At 34.3% G+C, this 18211-nt stretch overlaps 1 protein-coding gene across 1 annotated transcript in view; it reads right to left on the bottom strand.

Moving 5' to 3' along the window:
• DIAPH2 (diaphanous related formin 2) overlaps positions 1 to 18211 on the bottom strand; it is a 370213-nt gene that overhangs the window by 180724 nt on the left and 171278 nt on the right. Inside the window, exons 9-13 of the mRNA XM_049766649.1 lie at positions 16260 to 16368; positions 10322 to 10432; positions 3950 to 4068; positions 1920 to 2036; positions 1162 to 1280 (exon numbers count right to left, since the gene is read on the bottom strand). Coding sequence (XP_049622606.1) covers positions 1162 to 1280; positions 1920 to 2036; positions 3950 to 4068; positions 10322 to 10432; positions 16260 to 16368 — 575 coding nt within the window. The remainder of the gene's footprint in view (positions 1 to 1161; positions 1281 to 1919; positions 2037 to 3949; positions 4069 to 10321; positions 10433 to 16259; positions 16369 to 18211) is intronic.

Below are 18211 nucleotides of genomic sequence, written 5' to 3'. Positions count from 1 at the left end.
TAATATTCTATGTGAAGAGCCAAAGTAATTTCTGTCCACTGCTAGGCATGAGTCAAAACTAGTTAAATTTTTACTGAAATAAGGCTTTACTGAAGTTCTTTACAATATAAATAGATTCTTAGAAATAGTCACTACTTGAGAAATATGCAAGTACAAAAATATTTTCTGTATGTTAACTAAGACAAGAAGCATATTTCTGATGACAATAGTATGTCCAAATTGGCAAAGTAAAGATCCAAAAGCACCTATACTCACACACACAAACTCACAACAGTGGGAAAATAAAAACATGTTGAAGGGTTTTAATCTATCTCTTCAGAATGAGAGTAGAAATCAAAGTAAACAGAGAAAATCCATGTAGTTGTGCCCATGGGTAAAAGTTCATTTTTTCCTTTAATATTATAAAGAAAAATATATTACAGAGGATTTAATATATTTTTCTCAATTTAAATGCTAATGACAAGTATATGAACAAGAGATGGTACATTGGTTAAAACTCTTACCTTGCATATGGCCAAACCCATCAAGCCCTGGCACAACATATGTCCATCCAAGCACCCTTATCAGAGATCAGGAGAAATCCCTAAGCAGTTTAGGGTGTGGCCCCTAAAAAGACTAACAATAAAAAACCTAAAACTATGTATTACTAACTAGATACTGCTTTGTATATGAGTCTACAGAGCTCTTAAAACAACCAGTACAATTAATCATTTTTTTAAAAATAAAGTAATAGGGGCCAGAGCAATAGTGCAGTGGTAGGGCATTTGCCTTGCACACAGCTGACCCAGGACAGACCTTGGTTCGATCCCGGCGTCCCATATGGTCCCCCAAGCCAGGGGCAATTTCTGAGCACATAACCAGGAGTAACCCCTGAGCTCGGGTGTGGCCCAAAAACCAAAAACAAAAAAAAAATGAATAAAGCAATAATGTAGAAAAATCTGTATTTTTATGGAGGGTTTGATTTAAGTGAAAACAAGAATGCTGAAATGTATCAAATGGTATATTTCGAATCACACAAATAAAATGTTCTGCTTTTCAAACTTAATGATTAGGAATAATCACCAAAAAAATCAAGTTTTTTTTAAAGTGCTAAACTTAAAAGTACCTCTTACAAAATAGAGTAGAATATAATGATAGAGGAGTGGGTATTATATCACATACCTATTAGATGAGTAAAATCTATATCTAGTCTTTGCCGATATTTGAAATCTGGATCCATACCACTGCAGTGTAGCACTATCTGAGAAACACATTCTTCAATGACTTTGTAATATTGTGGCCTAAGAGAAAGAGGAAAGATAGAGAGAGACAGCAACAGAGAGACAGTTTCCATCAATACATTTCATACTTTTGTTTTGAATTAACTGTAGATTTTATTAAAATATATAAGTACTTAAGAATACTACAATAAACATTTTAATTCATATTCCATGTCTATTCCATTATCTAACAAAGTAATTTCATCACAGGGCCCTAAGAGTGTATTGAATTTTTTACTACTAGAAGTCCTAGTGCTTCCGTATATCCTATTTTTATAATCTTTTGATGCTATTAAATATCATACATTTTGAAAAAAACATTATATTTGTCAAAATCTAACAGGTAGAAATAATAGGTAGAAATAGATGCATAATTGTTGTCTAGGCAACAATAAGTTATCAATTTTATTATAAAAATAAGATTACATATGGTTTTTGGACTCAGAACTGAGTCTGGAGATATAGAACAGTAGAATAGAGCTTTTGTGTTGCATGGTGCTGAACTGGTTTATATCTTAGAAAACCATATGGCATTTCCCCAACCCCCAATAGGAATGATTCTTGAGCACAGAGCCAGGAGTAAGCCCTGAGCACCATAGGCTGTGGCAATATAAATCAAAACAAAACAAAACAAAAATTATTCTCAGAACCTTCCCTTACCTAATGTAATAATCATTTCTAATGAGCAAAAAATGTTGTAGAATAGATAATAGGTAATTTTCAGCAGCAGTGTCCTTCAACATATTGTACAGAAGGTGGTATACTTCATTAATATCAGTGGAAAATTAAGTAAAGGAAAATTAATTATTATTGGTGAAAGTAACAAACATAATAAGAACAAGTTATATTGATATGACTTTTTTGCTTTCATATAATTTTTAAAATTATTTCCTGATCCAGCATTTTTACCTTTACGCAAAACAATAGAATCAATAGAGACATTTTATAATGAGTTAAACAAAGCTAAGAGACTATTCCCAAGACTATCAAAACTTTAAAAATTACGAATACTTTTAAATCCAGACTTTAATTGGTTCTATGGAACCGTAATGTGACCAATGAATTAGATTTTCTCTTTATATTGCTGCGATTGTTATATTCATAATACCACACTATTTCCATAGCCACATAAGTTATGTAAATTGATAAAATTAAAACTGATTTTATATACAGAATATAACTAGGAAATCTAAAATTATTTTTCATTTGCTTGTTTGCATCCACTTGTATTTAATTATTTTTTAAATATAGGAATAAAACATGATGGAAGTTAAAATATCTTAGGTATAAATCAAGTGGTAGAAGTTTAAATTCTATTAGTAAATTAGTAAATAGATTTCCAGATCTGGGTTTTCTTTCTTCTTTCTTCCTTCCTTCCTTAAGTTTTTGGCCACACCTGTTGATGCTCAGGGGTTACTCTTGATGCTGCGCTCAGAAATAGCTCCTGATTTGGCTTCAGGGGTCAAGCAAAATGATTTGGCTTAGGGGACCATATGAGATGCAGGGATAGAACTCAGGTCGTTCTAGGTTGGCCTCCTGCAAGGCAAATGCCCTACTGCTATGCTATCTGACTGGGTATTTACTTCTTATTGTTTGTTTTTTGGGCCACACCCGGTAATGCTCAGGAATTACTCCTGGCTATGGGCTCAGAAATCGCTCCTGGCTTGGGGGACCATATGGGATGCCAGGGGATTGAACCAGTCCGTCCTAGGCTAGCTAGAGCAAGGCAGGTGCCTTATCACTTGTGCCACTGCTCCAGCCCCTGGGTATTTACTTTTACAATAAAATTCAAGTCATTGAAAAATCAATGTAAAAGAATAAAAAAGAAATACAATCAAATATTCTAAAAATAACAGAAAATGTCAAAATTCTCTCACATGTAAACTCAAGCATATGATGGAATACTTCCAAGAATTCAGATGGAAATGCTGTTAATATCTATCTCATAACTGCTTTGAATGGTTAAAGAATAGATTCAAAGATAACTTTATAGTGAATTTGATTATAAGAATAATCTATAGAGCAAGAAATCAATATATACTTTTCTGTAAAACCTTTAATAGTAGGTAAAACACTAGACTAATGTGAATAATGATGTGAGAATATACAAACTATAAAATGTTATAAATTTAAATAAATATGAATATAAAATAATAAAATATAGCTATATAAATATATAAAATATTTCTGATAGCATCAAAAATCAAAGTATTATTCACTGCATATACATTCAACCAAACACTATATGCAATGGCACTTTGATGAAAGTAGTGAAAGAAGATTTGAAAAATATCATTATGCCTCCAATCACATATGGTATAGAACGGTACGTAACTAAGTTAGACACAAAGAAATACTTTAACTTTTGTTTCAATGAAATTACCTACTTTAAATTCATTATATTTTCACCGAAATACTTATATGTGAGGAGTATTGCTTTAACCTCTTGTCTATTCAAACATTTGAGTAAAGTATAACCTCTATGCATCAAGATATTGTCTGATTTCAGCATAGTCAGTAAATCATCACTATATTCTGGCATTTTAAAATGAATCTCAAGGACAAAATCCTAGTGAGATATTAGTATAACTAAATGGATATAAACACATTTTGCAGACTTGAACTCCAAAATAGACCCATAATATCACCCATATATACATGCAAAATTATTTTTCGGCATAAAAGGATATTCCATTTCTGCTCGGATATCATTGTGGCGGTGGGATAATTCATTTAGGTCATCCTCTTTGTCCTCATCAAATACCTTTAACTGAATATCAAGTTCATCATTTTCTTTTTCCTTTAGACCCTGTGATGTACAAAGAAAACTTAAAATTCAAGTAACAGTTTGACAACATAATATTTAAGTAATGAAAGTCAGAAATGCTGTCATTCATTTACATGCACAGACACGATTTTAAATACTAACTCAAGCACTTGGTTTCCTGAACAAAATAAATGTGCTATATATTTCCATTTAAAAAAGAAGAGAACTGGAAGGAGAACAGTTTGGTAGTAAGGGTGTGTATGTATACCATATACACAACCTACCTCAATTTGATCCCTGGTATTCTATATGTTCCTACAACCCCCCAGGAATTATTCCTGAGTGCAATGCCTGAGGTAACCTCCAAGCAATGCTCAGTGTGACCAAAAACATAAAACAGTAATAATAAAACATTAAATACAAACAAAATATAAAAGAACTTGGGGAAACAATAATACAGCAGGTAAGGTGCTTTTGTTGCATTACATGTGGTCCCTGAGCAGTGCCAGAATTGATGCTTGAGTGTAGAGCCAGAAGTTAGGAATTATTGAGTATTCTCCAAAGTCCCCCAATAAAATAAAATAAAAATAAAAATTAATATTTCACTCTTGGTATTTAAGCTGTGTATCTTAGATTTTGATTACTCACATTTAAAAAAATAATGATCTAGCGAGATCAAATAATGATCAGATAATGAGCTAGAGAGATAATACAATGAGCAGGGCATTTACATTGCAGATAGCCAAACCAGGTTATATCGGTGGTATCTCTTATGATCTGCTGAGCACTGCCAAGAATGACCCCTGAGCTCACAGCCAGGAGTAAACCCTAAGCACGGTGAGGTATGCACCCAGTCTCTTTCCAAAAAAGGTTACTACTTATAAGAGAAAATACAAACCCTGCTTGCTTAACAACCCAAATTAAAATTTGTCCTATGGACCAAAGAATACAAAAGGATTCATTCAATTAGAATATTCCACAAGTCTCCAGCAAAAAATGCAACTATAGATCAATCATATTCTGAAGAACAAATTCAAGGAGATTCAAGCACAACAGTTGCCAATGTGACATTAAAATTGTTATAAATTTTTTGAATTATATTTTGTGTGTGTTTTTTTTTCTTGGGTTTTGGATCACACCAGCAGCACTCAGAGGTCACTCCTGGATCAGAAATCACTCCTGGTGGGCTCCAGGGAACCATATGGAATGCCAGGATTCAAACCACCATCCTTCTGCATGCAAGGCAAATGCCCTACCTCCATGCCATCTCTCCAGACCCTATATTTTTGTGTTTTTAAACTAAAAAGGCTTTGGGAACATTTTTAGCAAGCTGCATCATATCTAGTCTGATAACCTTTACTTTTGCTTAATATAATAAGAAAACCCCAAATTGAGTATAAAAATTTTGTTATGTAATAAATTATAAACTCCAGATAACTTTCAAAATTATGACAGAGACAAAATATTAGCAAGTGGGCCCGGAGAGATAGCACAGCGGCGTTTGCCTTGCAAGCAGCCGATCCAGGACCAAAGGTGGTTGGTTCGAATCCCGGTGTCCCATATGGTCCCCCGTGCCTGCCAGGAGCAATTTCTGAGCAGACAGCCAGGAGTAACCCCTGAGCACCGTCGGGTGTGGCCCAAAAACCAAAAAAAAAAAAAAAATATTAGCAAGCATGCCATTCAAGAACTCAGGCTTTATATATCACCTATAATATATTGCAACATGTATCCATTAAGCTATGGTGTATAAACACAAAATGATAATTAAAAATGTAGATGTTCAAAGAAAATTAAAGGGACTTGAATGTTACAGCTAAGATTGAACATTTCCTAGAAAAATGAAATGACAAGCATAGCATACTTTAAATTAAAAAATAAAACAAAACTGGATGCAGTTCTCATTTATATTTTATTAAATAAAACTAGATAATAGGAATATAATGAGTCTTATCGAAAAAACCACAAATTTTTGCAATTTCAAGATGTTCTCTGTAAAACATTCACATACATAATACTCTGAAAATTTACCCAAGAGCATGCATTTGAAATTTTTATATAATTGCATGTAAATATATAATACTTAGTTTATTAATTCTTAGCTTCCTCTTTATAACTATTTCTTTTATACCTATATTTTAATCATGAGAAGAAAAAAGAAATGAATTAGAATACAAAATTATCTAATATTAATATTCTTATGATTAATTTCATGAGAAAGGAGAAGTCATACATCCAAAGCATATTAAACATGATTTTTGCTTTTTCTCATATCACAATGTATTCTCTCATAATCACTAACTTTAACCATCAACATATTAAATATAATTAAAAAATTTTAATGTGTGATAAATTCAGTTATTGAATTAGCATCAGAACTCTATAAAACATGGAATTAAATTGCAAGATTAGGTGTTTCCAATAGAGATCATAGCAATTAACACAGTGTGTAGGGCATATGCCTTACACGCAGCCGAGCTGGGTCTTATTCCTGGCATCCCAAACGGTCTGCTGAGCCTGCTAGAAGTGATTTCTGAGCACAGAGCCAGGAGTAACCCCTGAGAGCCCCCAGCTTTGGCCCAAAAACAAAATAAAACTTTTTCCAATGAAAGCAAAATGGTTAAATGTTCAATTTAGCTTTTAGTTACAAGATTGTATATCTAAAAAATATAGTGTATAAACATATATAATACTTAAGATAAAGTAATGATGTAAAATAGCTCTTTCAGCTATTGCTTATTAATTTTTCAAGTCTACAAAATAAACATATTTAAAATGCATTATAAACATAAAAATTTCTATTGTCAATCTCTAAAATCTATATTGAAATTTTATGATTTAAAATTTAGATGAGTATTTATAATATAATATATTTATTAAAGAAAATATAATATTTATTTAATAAATCATTATTATGTTGAACAGTCAAATAAGTCTGTCAATATTAAATATCAAACAATGAAAACTGAATATTAGAAGGAAAGTTTTATTATTATTTTAAGCTTGAAAAATGATTCTTTTGAATTATTACAACTAATTCAATATTTGTAAGATCATGAATTAAAAGAATCATTTCAAGTTTAACTGACAGATATTTTTAAATCCAGAGAGCTCCAATCATTTAGCTTTTAAAATAAAAATAAGTTTCGGGGCCGGAGAGATAGCATGGAGGTAAGGCATTTGCCTTGCATGCAGAAGGACGGTGTTTCGAATCCTGGCATCTCATATGGTCCCCGAGCCTGCCAGGAGTAATTTCTGAGCGTAGAGCCAAGAATAACCCCTGAGTACTGTTGGGTGTGACCCCCCCCAAAATAAGTTTCAATAGCCTCTATCATCTTGGTACCTCAAGAAATAATGTCTTCATTTGAAATGGATATAAAATATAATGGATGTAGTAACATATATTGCACCAGGTTATAACTCAGATCTAAATTATGTAAGAGAAACATGGAAATTAAAAGTGTTGAAACTGAATAAAGTATTGGTTTTTAGATTAGTGAAATTTAAAATTCAGATGAGTTTCCTTTTAATGTTAGGGATAACAAATTGTATCGATATAAGAACATCTTCAGGTGAATTCTGTATTACCAGTTGTTTGGTCCATTGCAACATAAGTTTATAAATGCTATAAAGAAAGTTTACAAAAAAATGAGAGCAATGAGTCAGAGGGAGAGGGACAGACAGAATAATCTCACTTATTTGATGAATATAAGGAAAATGAAAGACAGTATGGTAGTAATATACAGAGAAAATAGAGATAAGGTCCAGGATCACTAGTCGATGGTAGGAAGCCTTGTTACAAATATTCGTGAGAGCAGTTAAAGTAGAGAAGGGTCCACTGTGACAATAATAGTTGGAACTTATCACTCTGAACAAGAATTGGATGCTGAAAGAAGAGGATACAGTTACATATGTGGCACCCCTTCATTAACAATAATGCATACCACAGTCCAAGAAGGAAAAACAGAGATGAAGAGAGAGAGAGAGAAGTAAAATCCCTGCCCCACAGGAAGGTGGTCTTGGGTGGGTGGTAGGGAAACTAGGTGGATTTGTGGTAGGAAAAATGTACTTGATGAGGGTAGTATACATTCTATGATTGAAACTCAATTATGAACAAGTTTGTAACCATAGTACTTAAATATAATAATTGTTATATTAAAAAAGTAATAAGCAGCCCTATCCATTCACTTACAAGCTACAGAGGCGAGAGCTGGGCCTGGAGTTGGTCCCTTGCACTGGTATGTGGTGGGCACTGGGCTGGACAGCTAGCCAAAGAACCCCCGGACTGCCAGTCAGTCTGGGGGCTCAGATTCCCCCACACCAGAATGATCTTCATGGCCTGATCTGGTAACCTGGGCCTTGGGGGATGGGATGGGGTGGAGCAAAACTCTGCCCTCATCCATTCATTCACAAGCTAGAGGCGAGAGCTGAGCCTGGAGAAGCCACAAGCCAGGAGTTGGTCCCTTTCACTGGTATGTGGTGGGCACTGGGCTGGACAGCTAGCCAAAGAACCCCTGGACTGGCAGTCTGGGGGCCCAGATTCCCCCATGCCAGAATGGTCTTCATGGCCTGATCTGGTAACCTGGGCCTTGGGGGATGGGATGGGGTAGAGCAAAACTCTGCCCCCATCCATTCATTCACAAGCTACAGAGGCGAGAGCTGAGCCTGGAGAAGTCACAAGTCAGGAGTTGGTCCCTTGCACTGGTATGTGGTGGGCACTGGGCTAGACAGCTAGCCAAAGAACCCCCGGACTGGCAGTCAGTCCGGGGGCCCAGATTCCCCAGTGCCAGAAAGGTCTTCATGGCCTGAACTGGTAACCTGGGCCTTGGGGGATGTCATGGGGTGGAGCAAAACTCTGCCCCCATCCATTCATTCACAAGCTATAGAGGCCAGAGCTGGTCCAGAGAAGCCACACGCCAGGAAGTGGTCCCTTGCACTGGTATGTGGTGGGCACTGGGCTGGACAGCTAGCCAAAGAACCCCCGGACAGCTAGCCAAAGCAGATTTATCTCAATCATTTTCAAAAGCGTGTGAGTGTCAAAAAAATTCTAATTCTTTACTATTTGTATAAGGAAATGGAATATCCTATGTATGGAGAATAGCACTCAAATAGATCTCTGAAGTCAGTGTCTAAGTAAACGTTACTTTCTATACAGTTGTCCTCTCCTACTACCGAGCCTTAGCCTTAAAATTTTATCTATACAATGTATAGAGCCCTTCTTCTATATTGCCTTTCCACACCCAGAGACATTTCTACCCCCCCATATCCCAACCTGGAGTTTGTTATCTCCCCCTTATTTAACCCTGTTTACCCTCAGTTTTTAACTCGTTAGGCACCAAGACCGACCTCCTTCCCAACAAACCACCATCTAGCTCCTCAATGAACGACACCCTCTTGATCCCTCATATTGTATCTCCTCTTTTCCTTAACTTTTTATCTCCAACAGATTAGCATAATTTGAATCATTCAGCCTCATAAATTGAGGGGGGAAAAGAATGATACCAGGACCAGTCATATGAATATGTAGTGTAAATAAAAAATGAGTCAGGAGGCTTATTGGTTGTGGTTTCTTGCTGAGATAGAATAAAAAAAGCTGTAAGCAGAGACCATTTGCACTAGGATTCTGGGGGGTAAAGGAGGGAGATGTGGGAGACTTGCTGGGAACAAGAGTGGAGGGAGGACAACATTGGTGGTGGGAATGCCCTTCATTCATTGTCACTATGTATCGTAAATAATTCTGTGTAATGAACTTCAGTAACAATAAAAAAAAAGTAATAAGCGAGGCACAGAGGGGACCACATATTCTAGCAGCACCGAGGGTGAGGGAGGAGGATATGGGAGGTAGGACGGGAACGGAGGTTTAGGGAGGACAATTCGGTGATGGGAATACCCCTGATTTTATGTAAATATGTACCTAAAATATTATTGTCAACAATATGTAAGCCACTATGATTAAAATAAAAATTATATATAAAAAGAAATGTGCAATATATATAGATATATATTTGTTAATATTTTTCTATAGAAAGAGAAATGTTGGTGAATTCACTATCTTTGTGGTGACCAAGTATCTCAGGCTGACATATGCAGTTTCTTTATGCAGCATTCTCCATTTTAGAGATTTCAGTGTTAGATGTGAGTGGTTTACTTTTTCTCTTCATGATGAGCTCATTGTTTTCACTTGAACAACTTGAACATGTCTGTCTGCCTCTAACCCCCCCATCATATATCACTAAATAACAATTATATAACGACAAAAAAAAGAGAGTGAGAGAAGTCTGCTAAATACTCAACTTACTGGTAGCATCACTTTTAATCCAGAACGGAGAAATTCATTCCTTAAATGTATTCGAAAATCTAGCTCATAAGGAGAAGTGACCAGGGCATTTATAAACTGCATGCAAGCTACCTGAAATTAGAAAATATTGTGGTTAAAATATATTATACAAACGAAGAAAACAGTACTTGATGCATTCAGATAATTTCCATTTATTATACATGTAAAATAAAGTAGAAAATTATGAAATTAAAATCCTATATATAAATTAAACTAAAAACAATTTTGAATAAACAATTATCTAATGATGAATGATTTAGTCGATTACACAAAACTTTGCTACGTAATCAAAAGAAATATCAAATTCTGAACAAATAAATGTGACAAAGTTAGAAAAAACTATTTTAAAGTGTGAAATATGTATTTCATAACACTTACACTCAAAATACAGCAGACCACAAGTTTATATAATTATTACACTTTTATAAAATAAATCAAATATGTTTAAATACTAAATGGCATTAAATAGAACAAAGGCAATTTGGAGAATCACTAAAAAATTTAAGAAATTTAAACTATTGTCAAGGACTTTTAAAAAGAATGAGTACAGGTATCGCTGACTTTCAGAAAGATCACATTTTGCCACTCAATTTTTACGAAATACCTACAATAAGTATTTATTTATTCTAATCAGAATAAGAAATAAAAGATAGAACTGGGAAACATTAAAAACAAACAAGCAAAAAAATTCATTATTTGTTTTGCAAAGATCTCATAAAGAGGCAGTGACAGCAGAGTTAAGTATCCAGGAATTACTTTCAGCAAGTGGTGCAATTGTCATACCCATTCCTACATTCTGAGTAATTTGGGCAGATATTATCATCTAGGCTAGGAACACTTAAAACTTTACCCATTTAAAGGGCATTTTTTCTTTGTGTATGATGTTGGAGGTCCGAGTTTGCTTTTTTTGCATGAGGCTCACCAGTAGTTCCAACACCATTTGTTGAAGAAGCTTTTCTTGCTCCATTTTGCATTTTTTGCCCCTTTATCAAAAATAACAAATGGCCAAAACGGACATGAAAAAATTCTCCACATCACTAATCATCAGGGAGATGCAAATCAAAACAAAAATGAAGTACCCTTTTATACCACAGAGATTGGCACACATCACACAACATAAGAACAATCAGTGCTGGCAGGGATGTAGAGAGAAAGTAACTCTCAATAACTGCTGGTGGAAATGCCTTCTAGTCCAGTTTTATGAAAACAATATGGAGATTCCTCAAAAAAACTGGATATTGAGTTCCCATATGATCTAACTATAACACTCCTAGGGATATACCCTAAGAACACAAAAACAAAATACAAGGAATGCCTTCCAGACACCTATATTCATTATAGCACTATTTAAATAGCCAGACTCTAGAAATAACCCAGACACCAATAACAGATGAGTGGCTAAAGAAATTGTGCTACATATGCACAATGGAATACTATGCAACCATCAGGAAAAATAAAGTCACAATTTTTTCTTATACATGAATAGAACATGGAAACTTTTATGCTGAGTGAAATAAGTCAGAGGGAGAGAGACAGACACAGAATATTCTTATTGTGGGATTTAAGAAAAATAAAAGACATTATTAGATTAAACATCTTGTATCAGACACATAAGGTATATATATACCTATATATATACCTTATGTATATGTATATATATCAGAACCATAAGGTATATAGAACACATAAGTAAAAGACTCCATGACATTGAGTCTAAAGGCATCTTCAAGGAGGAAACATCACTGTCCAAACAAGTGGAGCAGAGATAATCAAATGGGACTATATTAAATTAAAAAGTTTCTGCACTTCAAAGAAAGTAGTGACCAGGATATAAAGGCCACCCACAGGCCACAGAATGGGAGAGACTATTCACCTAATACGCATCATATAAGGGGCTAATATCTAAGATATGCAAGACAGAACTTAAGAAAAAAATCTAACCCCAACAAAAAATGGGGAGAATAATAAAATGGTCATTTCTTCATGACCAAGGAATATGCACATTAGAAAAAAAATCAAATATCTAACTATATATACTAAATGAGTGGGAAAGAAAATACATAAAACAGCAAAAAAATTAAAGAAAAAAGTGGAATTTCTGAGTTATATGGCAGCTCAATTTTGAGTTTACTGAGAACCCTCCTTATTGTTTTCCATAGGGGTTGGTCCAGGCAGGATTCCAACCAGAACTGGATGAAAGTTTGTTTATCACTACAACTTAGTCAACTTAGATTGTTCCCAATATTTTCTGCCATTTTCACTGCTTTAAGATGATTTCTATTTGTGTCTTTGATTTGGATTTCCCTAATGATAACTAATGATGAGCATTTTTCATGTACCTGTTGTAGATCTGTGGATCTACGTCACAGAATTTTCTGTTCATGTCTTCTCCCCATTTTTATTTATTTTTTGTTTTTGTTTTTTGGGTCACACCCAGCGGCGCACAGGCATTACTCCTGGCTCTAGGCTCAGAAATCGCTCCTGGCAGGCACAGGGGATAATATGGGATGCCAAGATTCGAACCACCATCCTTCTGCATGCAAGGCAAATGCCTTACCTCCATGCTTTCTCTCCAACCCATCTTCTCCCCATTTTTATGTTTGTTTTTGTTTTTTTTGTAAAGTACTTTGTATATCCTAGATATCAAACCTTTTCTGATGTGTTGAGTGCAAAATTATCTCCCACTCAGTTTGCTGTCTTCTGGTTTTAGCCCATGTTTCATTTGCCATACAGAAACTTTTTAGTTTGATATAGTCCCTACTATTCAAATTTGAATAGTCCTTGCCATTGGCATCATATCATTGAAGACTTCTTTGAGGTCTAAGTCGTGGAGTGTTCTGCCTGTTTTCCTCAATAAACTTTATTATTTGAGTCATACTACTTATATCTTTTAAACAGTCTAAAGCTTTTCCATGCATGATGACTATATATTTTATTTTAGTTTTCATACTCTTCCCTTCCTTGCCTTCATTAATGTTTCATGATGCTCATGGAGTGCATGAACTTGTTTTTGTTGACTATACATCTGGGTGCATTCTCTGTGATATTCAGTTGCTTGCATAGTTAGCAACAATGCTTTCCTGGGGTTCTAAACTTTAGTAGTGGTGCTCACATACAGGATTTCAGGAAATTCAAAATAACAGGCCACAGCTCTTGTACATATTCTTAGTTGTGATTGCCCTTTAGTTGTGTGGCTTCTACATCTGGCTAAAGAGTGCTCAGAAATTTTTTCTGGCACTGGAGATCACAGGGAGTAGAGATGTCAGTCCTAAATAGCAGAGATGCCAGGATCATGCTCAGTGCATATGAAAAACAATAGGGATCAAACTTGGAACTTCACATTTACATGGCAAGTACCTTAGCTACTGAGCTTTCTATAAAAAATTCTGAATATTATTTTTAATTCAAATAAAAATACATCACAATTTTAAAATTAGTAACAAGTTATTAATTTTATTGCTCATTAAAATCAAACATTTCATAATTTTCTTGTTGCTTCTATAATCAGTATTTAACAGTTTTTCAATATTTTACATTTGCTTATTATTCTTTGTTTTACTTATTAACAACCTACATTTCCATTCTATTCAGTCAATTTCAGAGATATGGAGAGAGTAGAACAAAAAGTTAGCAAAATTCAACATAATTAGCATAGAAGCAAAGGGCAAGATGATCCTATATCTTCCATACCTTCTCAGTGACCACCTATATTAGAATTAATCTTGTTATAGAATTCACAGGACATTCTGGAGGAAACCTGTGCACCACTGTAAATGGATTAATAACTAGACAGGGTGGGGGTGATAAGACATCCAAAATCATGGAAACAAAATTCCTATATTTCCTTTTAGGTTGGAGAACAGATCTCTAGGGATATCCTTATTTCACTACTCTGTGTTTAAGTGCCCCTTACAATGAACTTTCTTGTTTTGTCAGTTTTCATGCCTCCTCAAATAAATAATTATTCTTTGGCTGATAGAGTGGAATCTAGCTTCCCAGGATCAAAGAAGAACCATCATGATCTAAAACAATTACCGTTTCTTTTTTTTATTTTTCGGGCCACACCCGGTGATGCTCAGGGGTTTTCTTAGCTATGTGCTCAGAAATTGTTCCTGGCTTAGGGGATCATATGGGATGCCAGGGATTGAACCAAGGTCTGTCCTAGGTCATCCGTAAGCAAAGCAAATACCCTACAGCTATGCCATCACTCCAGCCCCACAATTATAGTTTCTTAAAGCCCCTTTTCTTAAAACTTTAGAGAAGGATTAAGTTTTGAAACACTGCAGTGACGCTGAAGCAGTGGCGCAGTGGTAGGGCGTTTGCCTTGCATGTGACTGACCTAGGACGAACCCTGGTTCAAAACACCTTGTCCCAAGAGCGATTTCTGAGTGCATAACCAGTAGTAACCCCTGAGCATCACTGGGTGTGGCCCCAAAACAAAACAAAACAAAACAAAACAAAAAAAGAAACACTACCGTGCTTTATTAGATAAGCCTGTTTATCTATTTAATATAGTTTCCAAATCTTTTGGAACAAAAAATAGAACAATATTTTACAAACAATAATGAGAAAAGAATGTCTATTTTATAACAGACATTTTAATATTTAAATATGATTGGTATCATTCAATTTCATTAATTAAATGTGGAGCCATCTTTTCTTTTTAGAACAATATTACTGGAGTTAAAAGTGTCTGAAAAACAGCATTGCTTATAAGACAAAATGGTAAATACTTTCTAAAAGTATTAGGATGTTGAACTAAAACTTCTGACAAAAAATTCTCAACTTGCCACTACAAGCTATATCGCTCCAGACAATATATTTATTCTCACTTAATCTATTTACCTATGAGTAAATGGAAATTGTAATGATAACCATATGGCTATATGATGAAAATCAAATATTATGATAATCACTAAAAATGAATCATTATCACCTAAAACTAAGTTATTATTTATAAATTAGGTCTTTTCCATGTCAGGGAAGTAATTCTGGTAGTATGCATGGCTCACAAGTATAAGGACTTAAATTAGATCACCAGAATCATATGGAAAAAATTAATAAAAAACACAAGACACAAAAATGAATGAATAAATAAAATTTTAAATGTTATTTCCTAGAAACATAAAAGAAAATCTAAAGAAAATATTGAGTGTTAGTTTGTACAATGTTACTAGCGCCTAACCAAGAATTGGAACTCAAGTCCCTCCACCTCGAGTAGATTATAGTTCTAAATGCTCTATAAATATCAGAGAGATGTATATAGTTTTCTTGAACTTGCACAAATACAGAAATATTTCATTAACATCAGTCAGGGTGATATTAAGATAAACATCATGCCCTCTTGAACTAGTGTTTAATTACTAAAGTCTTACATTATGTCTACATGATAGACATCTACCACAAATTAATAATTGTCATCTTATGATAACATTGAATCGTTTCTCTAATTTTAAACACATTGCTATTTTACAAACGTATAGCATTTATTATGACAAAATGGCAAAAAAATTTGTTCAGTTTGGGATTTACATGCACAGTTGTTCAGGGAATACTCCTAGTTATGGAGTATATGGAGTATATGGAGTGCTGGGTATTGGACCTGGGACAGGAGTATGAAAGGTAAGCACATTACCTGCTATATTACCTAACGCTCCTACCAAAATAGGAATAATTTTATTTCTACATAGTGTTCTATTAATAACTAATTAAAATAAATTTGATATCTTATAAATTATGCACTCTAGCCTGTTAATCAAAAAATATTTCAAAGCATGTAGGAATGAGGCTCAAGTAGAACAATTGCCTAGCAAGTTAAGTCAGTTTCCAAGCACTATACTTCTACTGAGTACAGTTGGATATGACCCTTATAAGCAAAAGCAAACAAAAAGTAACTCACCTGTAATTGCAAAGCTTCATGATTTTCTAATCCTTCAACAATTGGTGAAAATCGTTCTCTATTATTTCTTTCTGCTGCTGTAGTTATAGCCCCTAAAAGTTTTTCTAGTCTATAAAGAAAAAGAAAATAAAACTGAGCTACCATATGACCCAACAATCTATCTTTTGGGAATATAGACCTATAGCAAAGAAAAACAACTATTCATTGCAGCACTCAGTACAATAGCTAAGGTTTGGAATCAACCTAGATGTCAAACAACAGAGGAGTGGATCGTGAAGATGTTGTACATATACACAATGAAATACTACATGTGCATAAGAAATAGTGTCATCATGTAATTCACTACAACATGGATGGAACTGGAAGCTATTATGTTAAATGAAGTACTGTAAACCATTACCCCATTCTTCCTGTGTAACTTAATATTACCTGCAAGACCCTCCCATTCCTAGGAGGGGTCTTGCTATGTGTAACTTTACCTGAAAGACCCTCCCATTCCTGGGAGGGGTCTTGGGAAGGTTAGATAAGGGCTTTAACCAGAAGGGCAAGGGGATTTGTCTGGATGCAGCATGGAGGAGAAAGCAAGATAGAGAGATGGCTAAGGAAGAAGGTAATATGCAGGACTGAATAGATATACAGCATAAATGGTTATTATATAGGCCACACACGTTGGCGAGGGCAAATAAATTTGTTATCTCTCTGGAAGCCTGCCTGTGAGTGAGTTCTATACCTGCTGCTCTCCTGAACCCAGATACCCTCGGGCTGAAGGGGGTTGCAGAGACACGTGGCCTGAGATGGCAAAGAAAGGTCCCTCCATCACCATCCACCACCATCCAAGCCCATCTTAAGGGCTGTGTTACTACAAAGTACCAGAAGAAGAAGAAATACAAGATGATATAACTTATATGTGGTATTTAGAACAACTATTTAAGAATGCAATGACTTAAATGAGGATTGCCCAGAACACACTAGGGTGCAGAATATAGTGAGAAGGAAAAAAATTGAGTGTGGTAGGAGAAAAATGCATATGAAGTGATGGGAGACAGGGGCTAAGGAAGTCTCATGAGAATTGGTGTTTTGAATGGACAGAAATAAATATTGAAGCCAGAATCGATAATAATAAAATTGAGATCCAAAACTCTAACAACTAAATTTAAAAATGTGCCTCTTATGATGGAAAGCTAGGGCAGGGGGCTTTGGCATGACATCTACTTTGGAAATATTGATTGATGTAGGGTGACACTGGTGATAAAATAGATCCTGAAATAATGCATGTCTAAAACCCAACTTTGAATAACTATGTAAATCACAATAGTTTAAATAAAAATAATAATAAATTAAAAAATAAATAAATAAATGAAAATATGTAAGAAATAAAATCCAAGTAAATGACAAACAACTTAATTCCCTAGCATATGAAACTTATCTTTACAAATATATTGTTAAGTTATGTTTGAAATAAATTATCTGGCATGCTAATCTTTATAAATAATATGAAATTATAATTCATTATTACAAAATACCAGGTTAGATAGTACTTTATAAAATTAAATACTAAAATCTAACTTAATAGAAAATTACTTCTTTTATATGAATACCCTAATTTGCCTATAAAAGTTAAGGAAATGTGACTTTTTAAAAATATTTATGTTTCAATTTTATTGGTGTTAATTCAAAGTATTATCATGTCCTCAGCCTTAGTTTGTTCTCATTTAGATAATATTTAATGTTTTAAGTTTTTAGTGCTTGTTTATGGTTTCAAAAGACACTTACAAGCAATATTTTATTTTATTGTGAGAAATATGAAAAGGACAACAAGGAATACTATAAAAACTTTCAGGACCATACTCTAATCCAAACTAAAATTGTGAGAGCACAAAATGTTCAAAATAATATTTTGTATTCCATTTTGATAGCAAGAAACTATCATTTTTATTTCTTTATAACTGAAC

The sequence above is a fragment of the Suncus etruscus genome, chromosome X (genome assembly GCF_024139225.1).
Source record: "Suncus etruscus isolate mSunEtr1 chromosome X, mSunEtr1.pri.cur, whole genome shotgun sequence".
NCBI lineage: Eukaryota > Metazoa > Chordata > Mammalia > Eulipotyphla > Soricidae > Suncus > Suncus etruscus.
The sequence above is the reverse complement of the archived record's forward strand: the minus strand, read 5'-3'. Positions and strand labels throughout refer to the sequence as shown.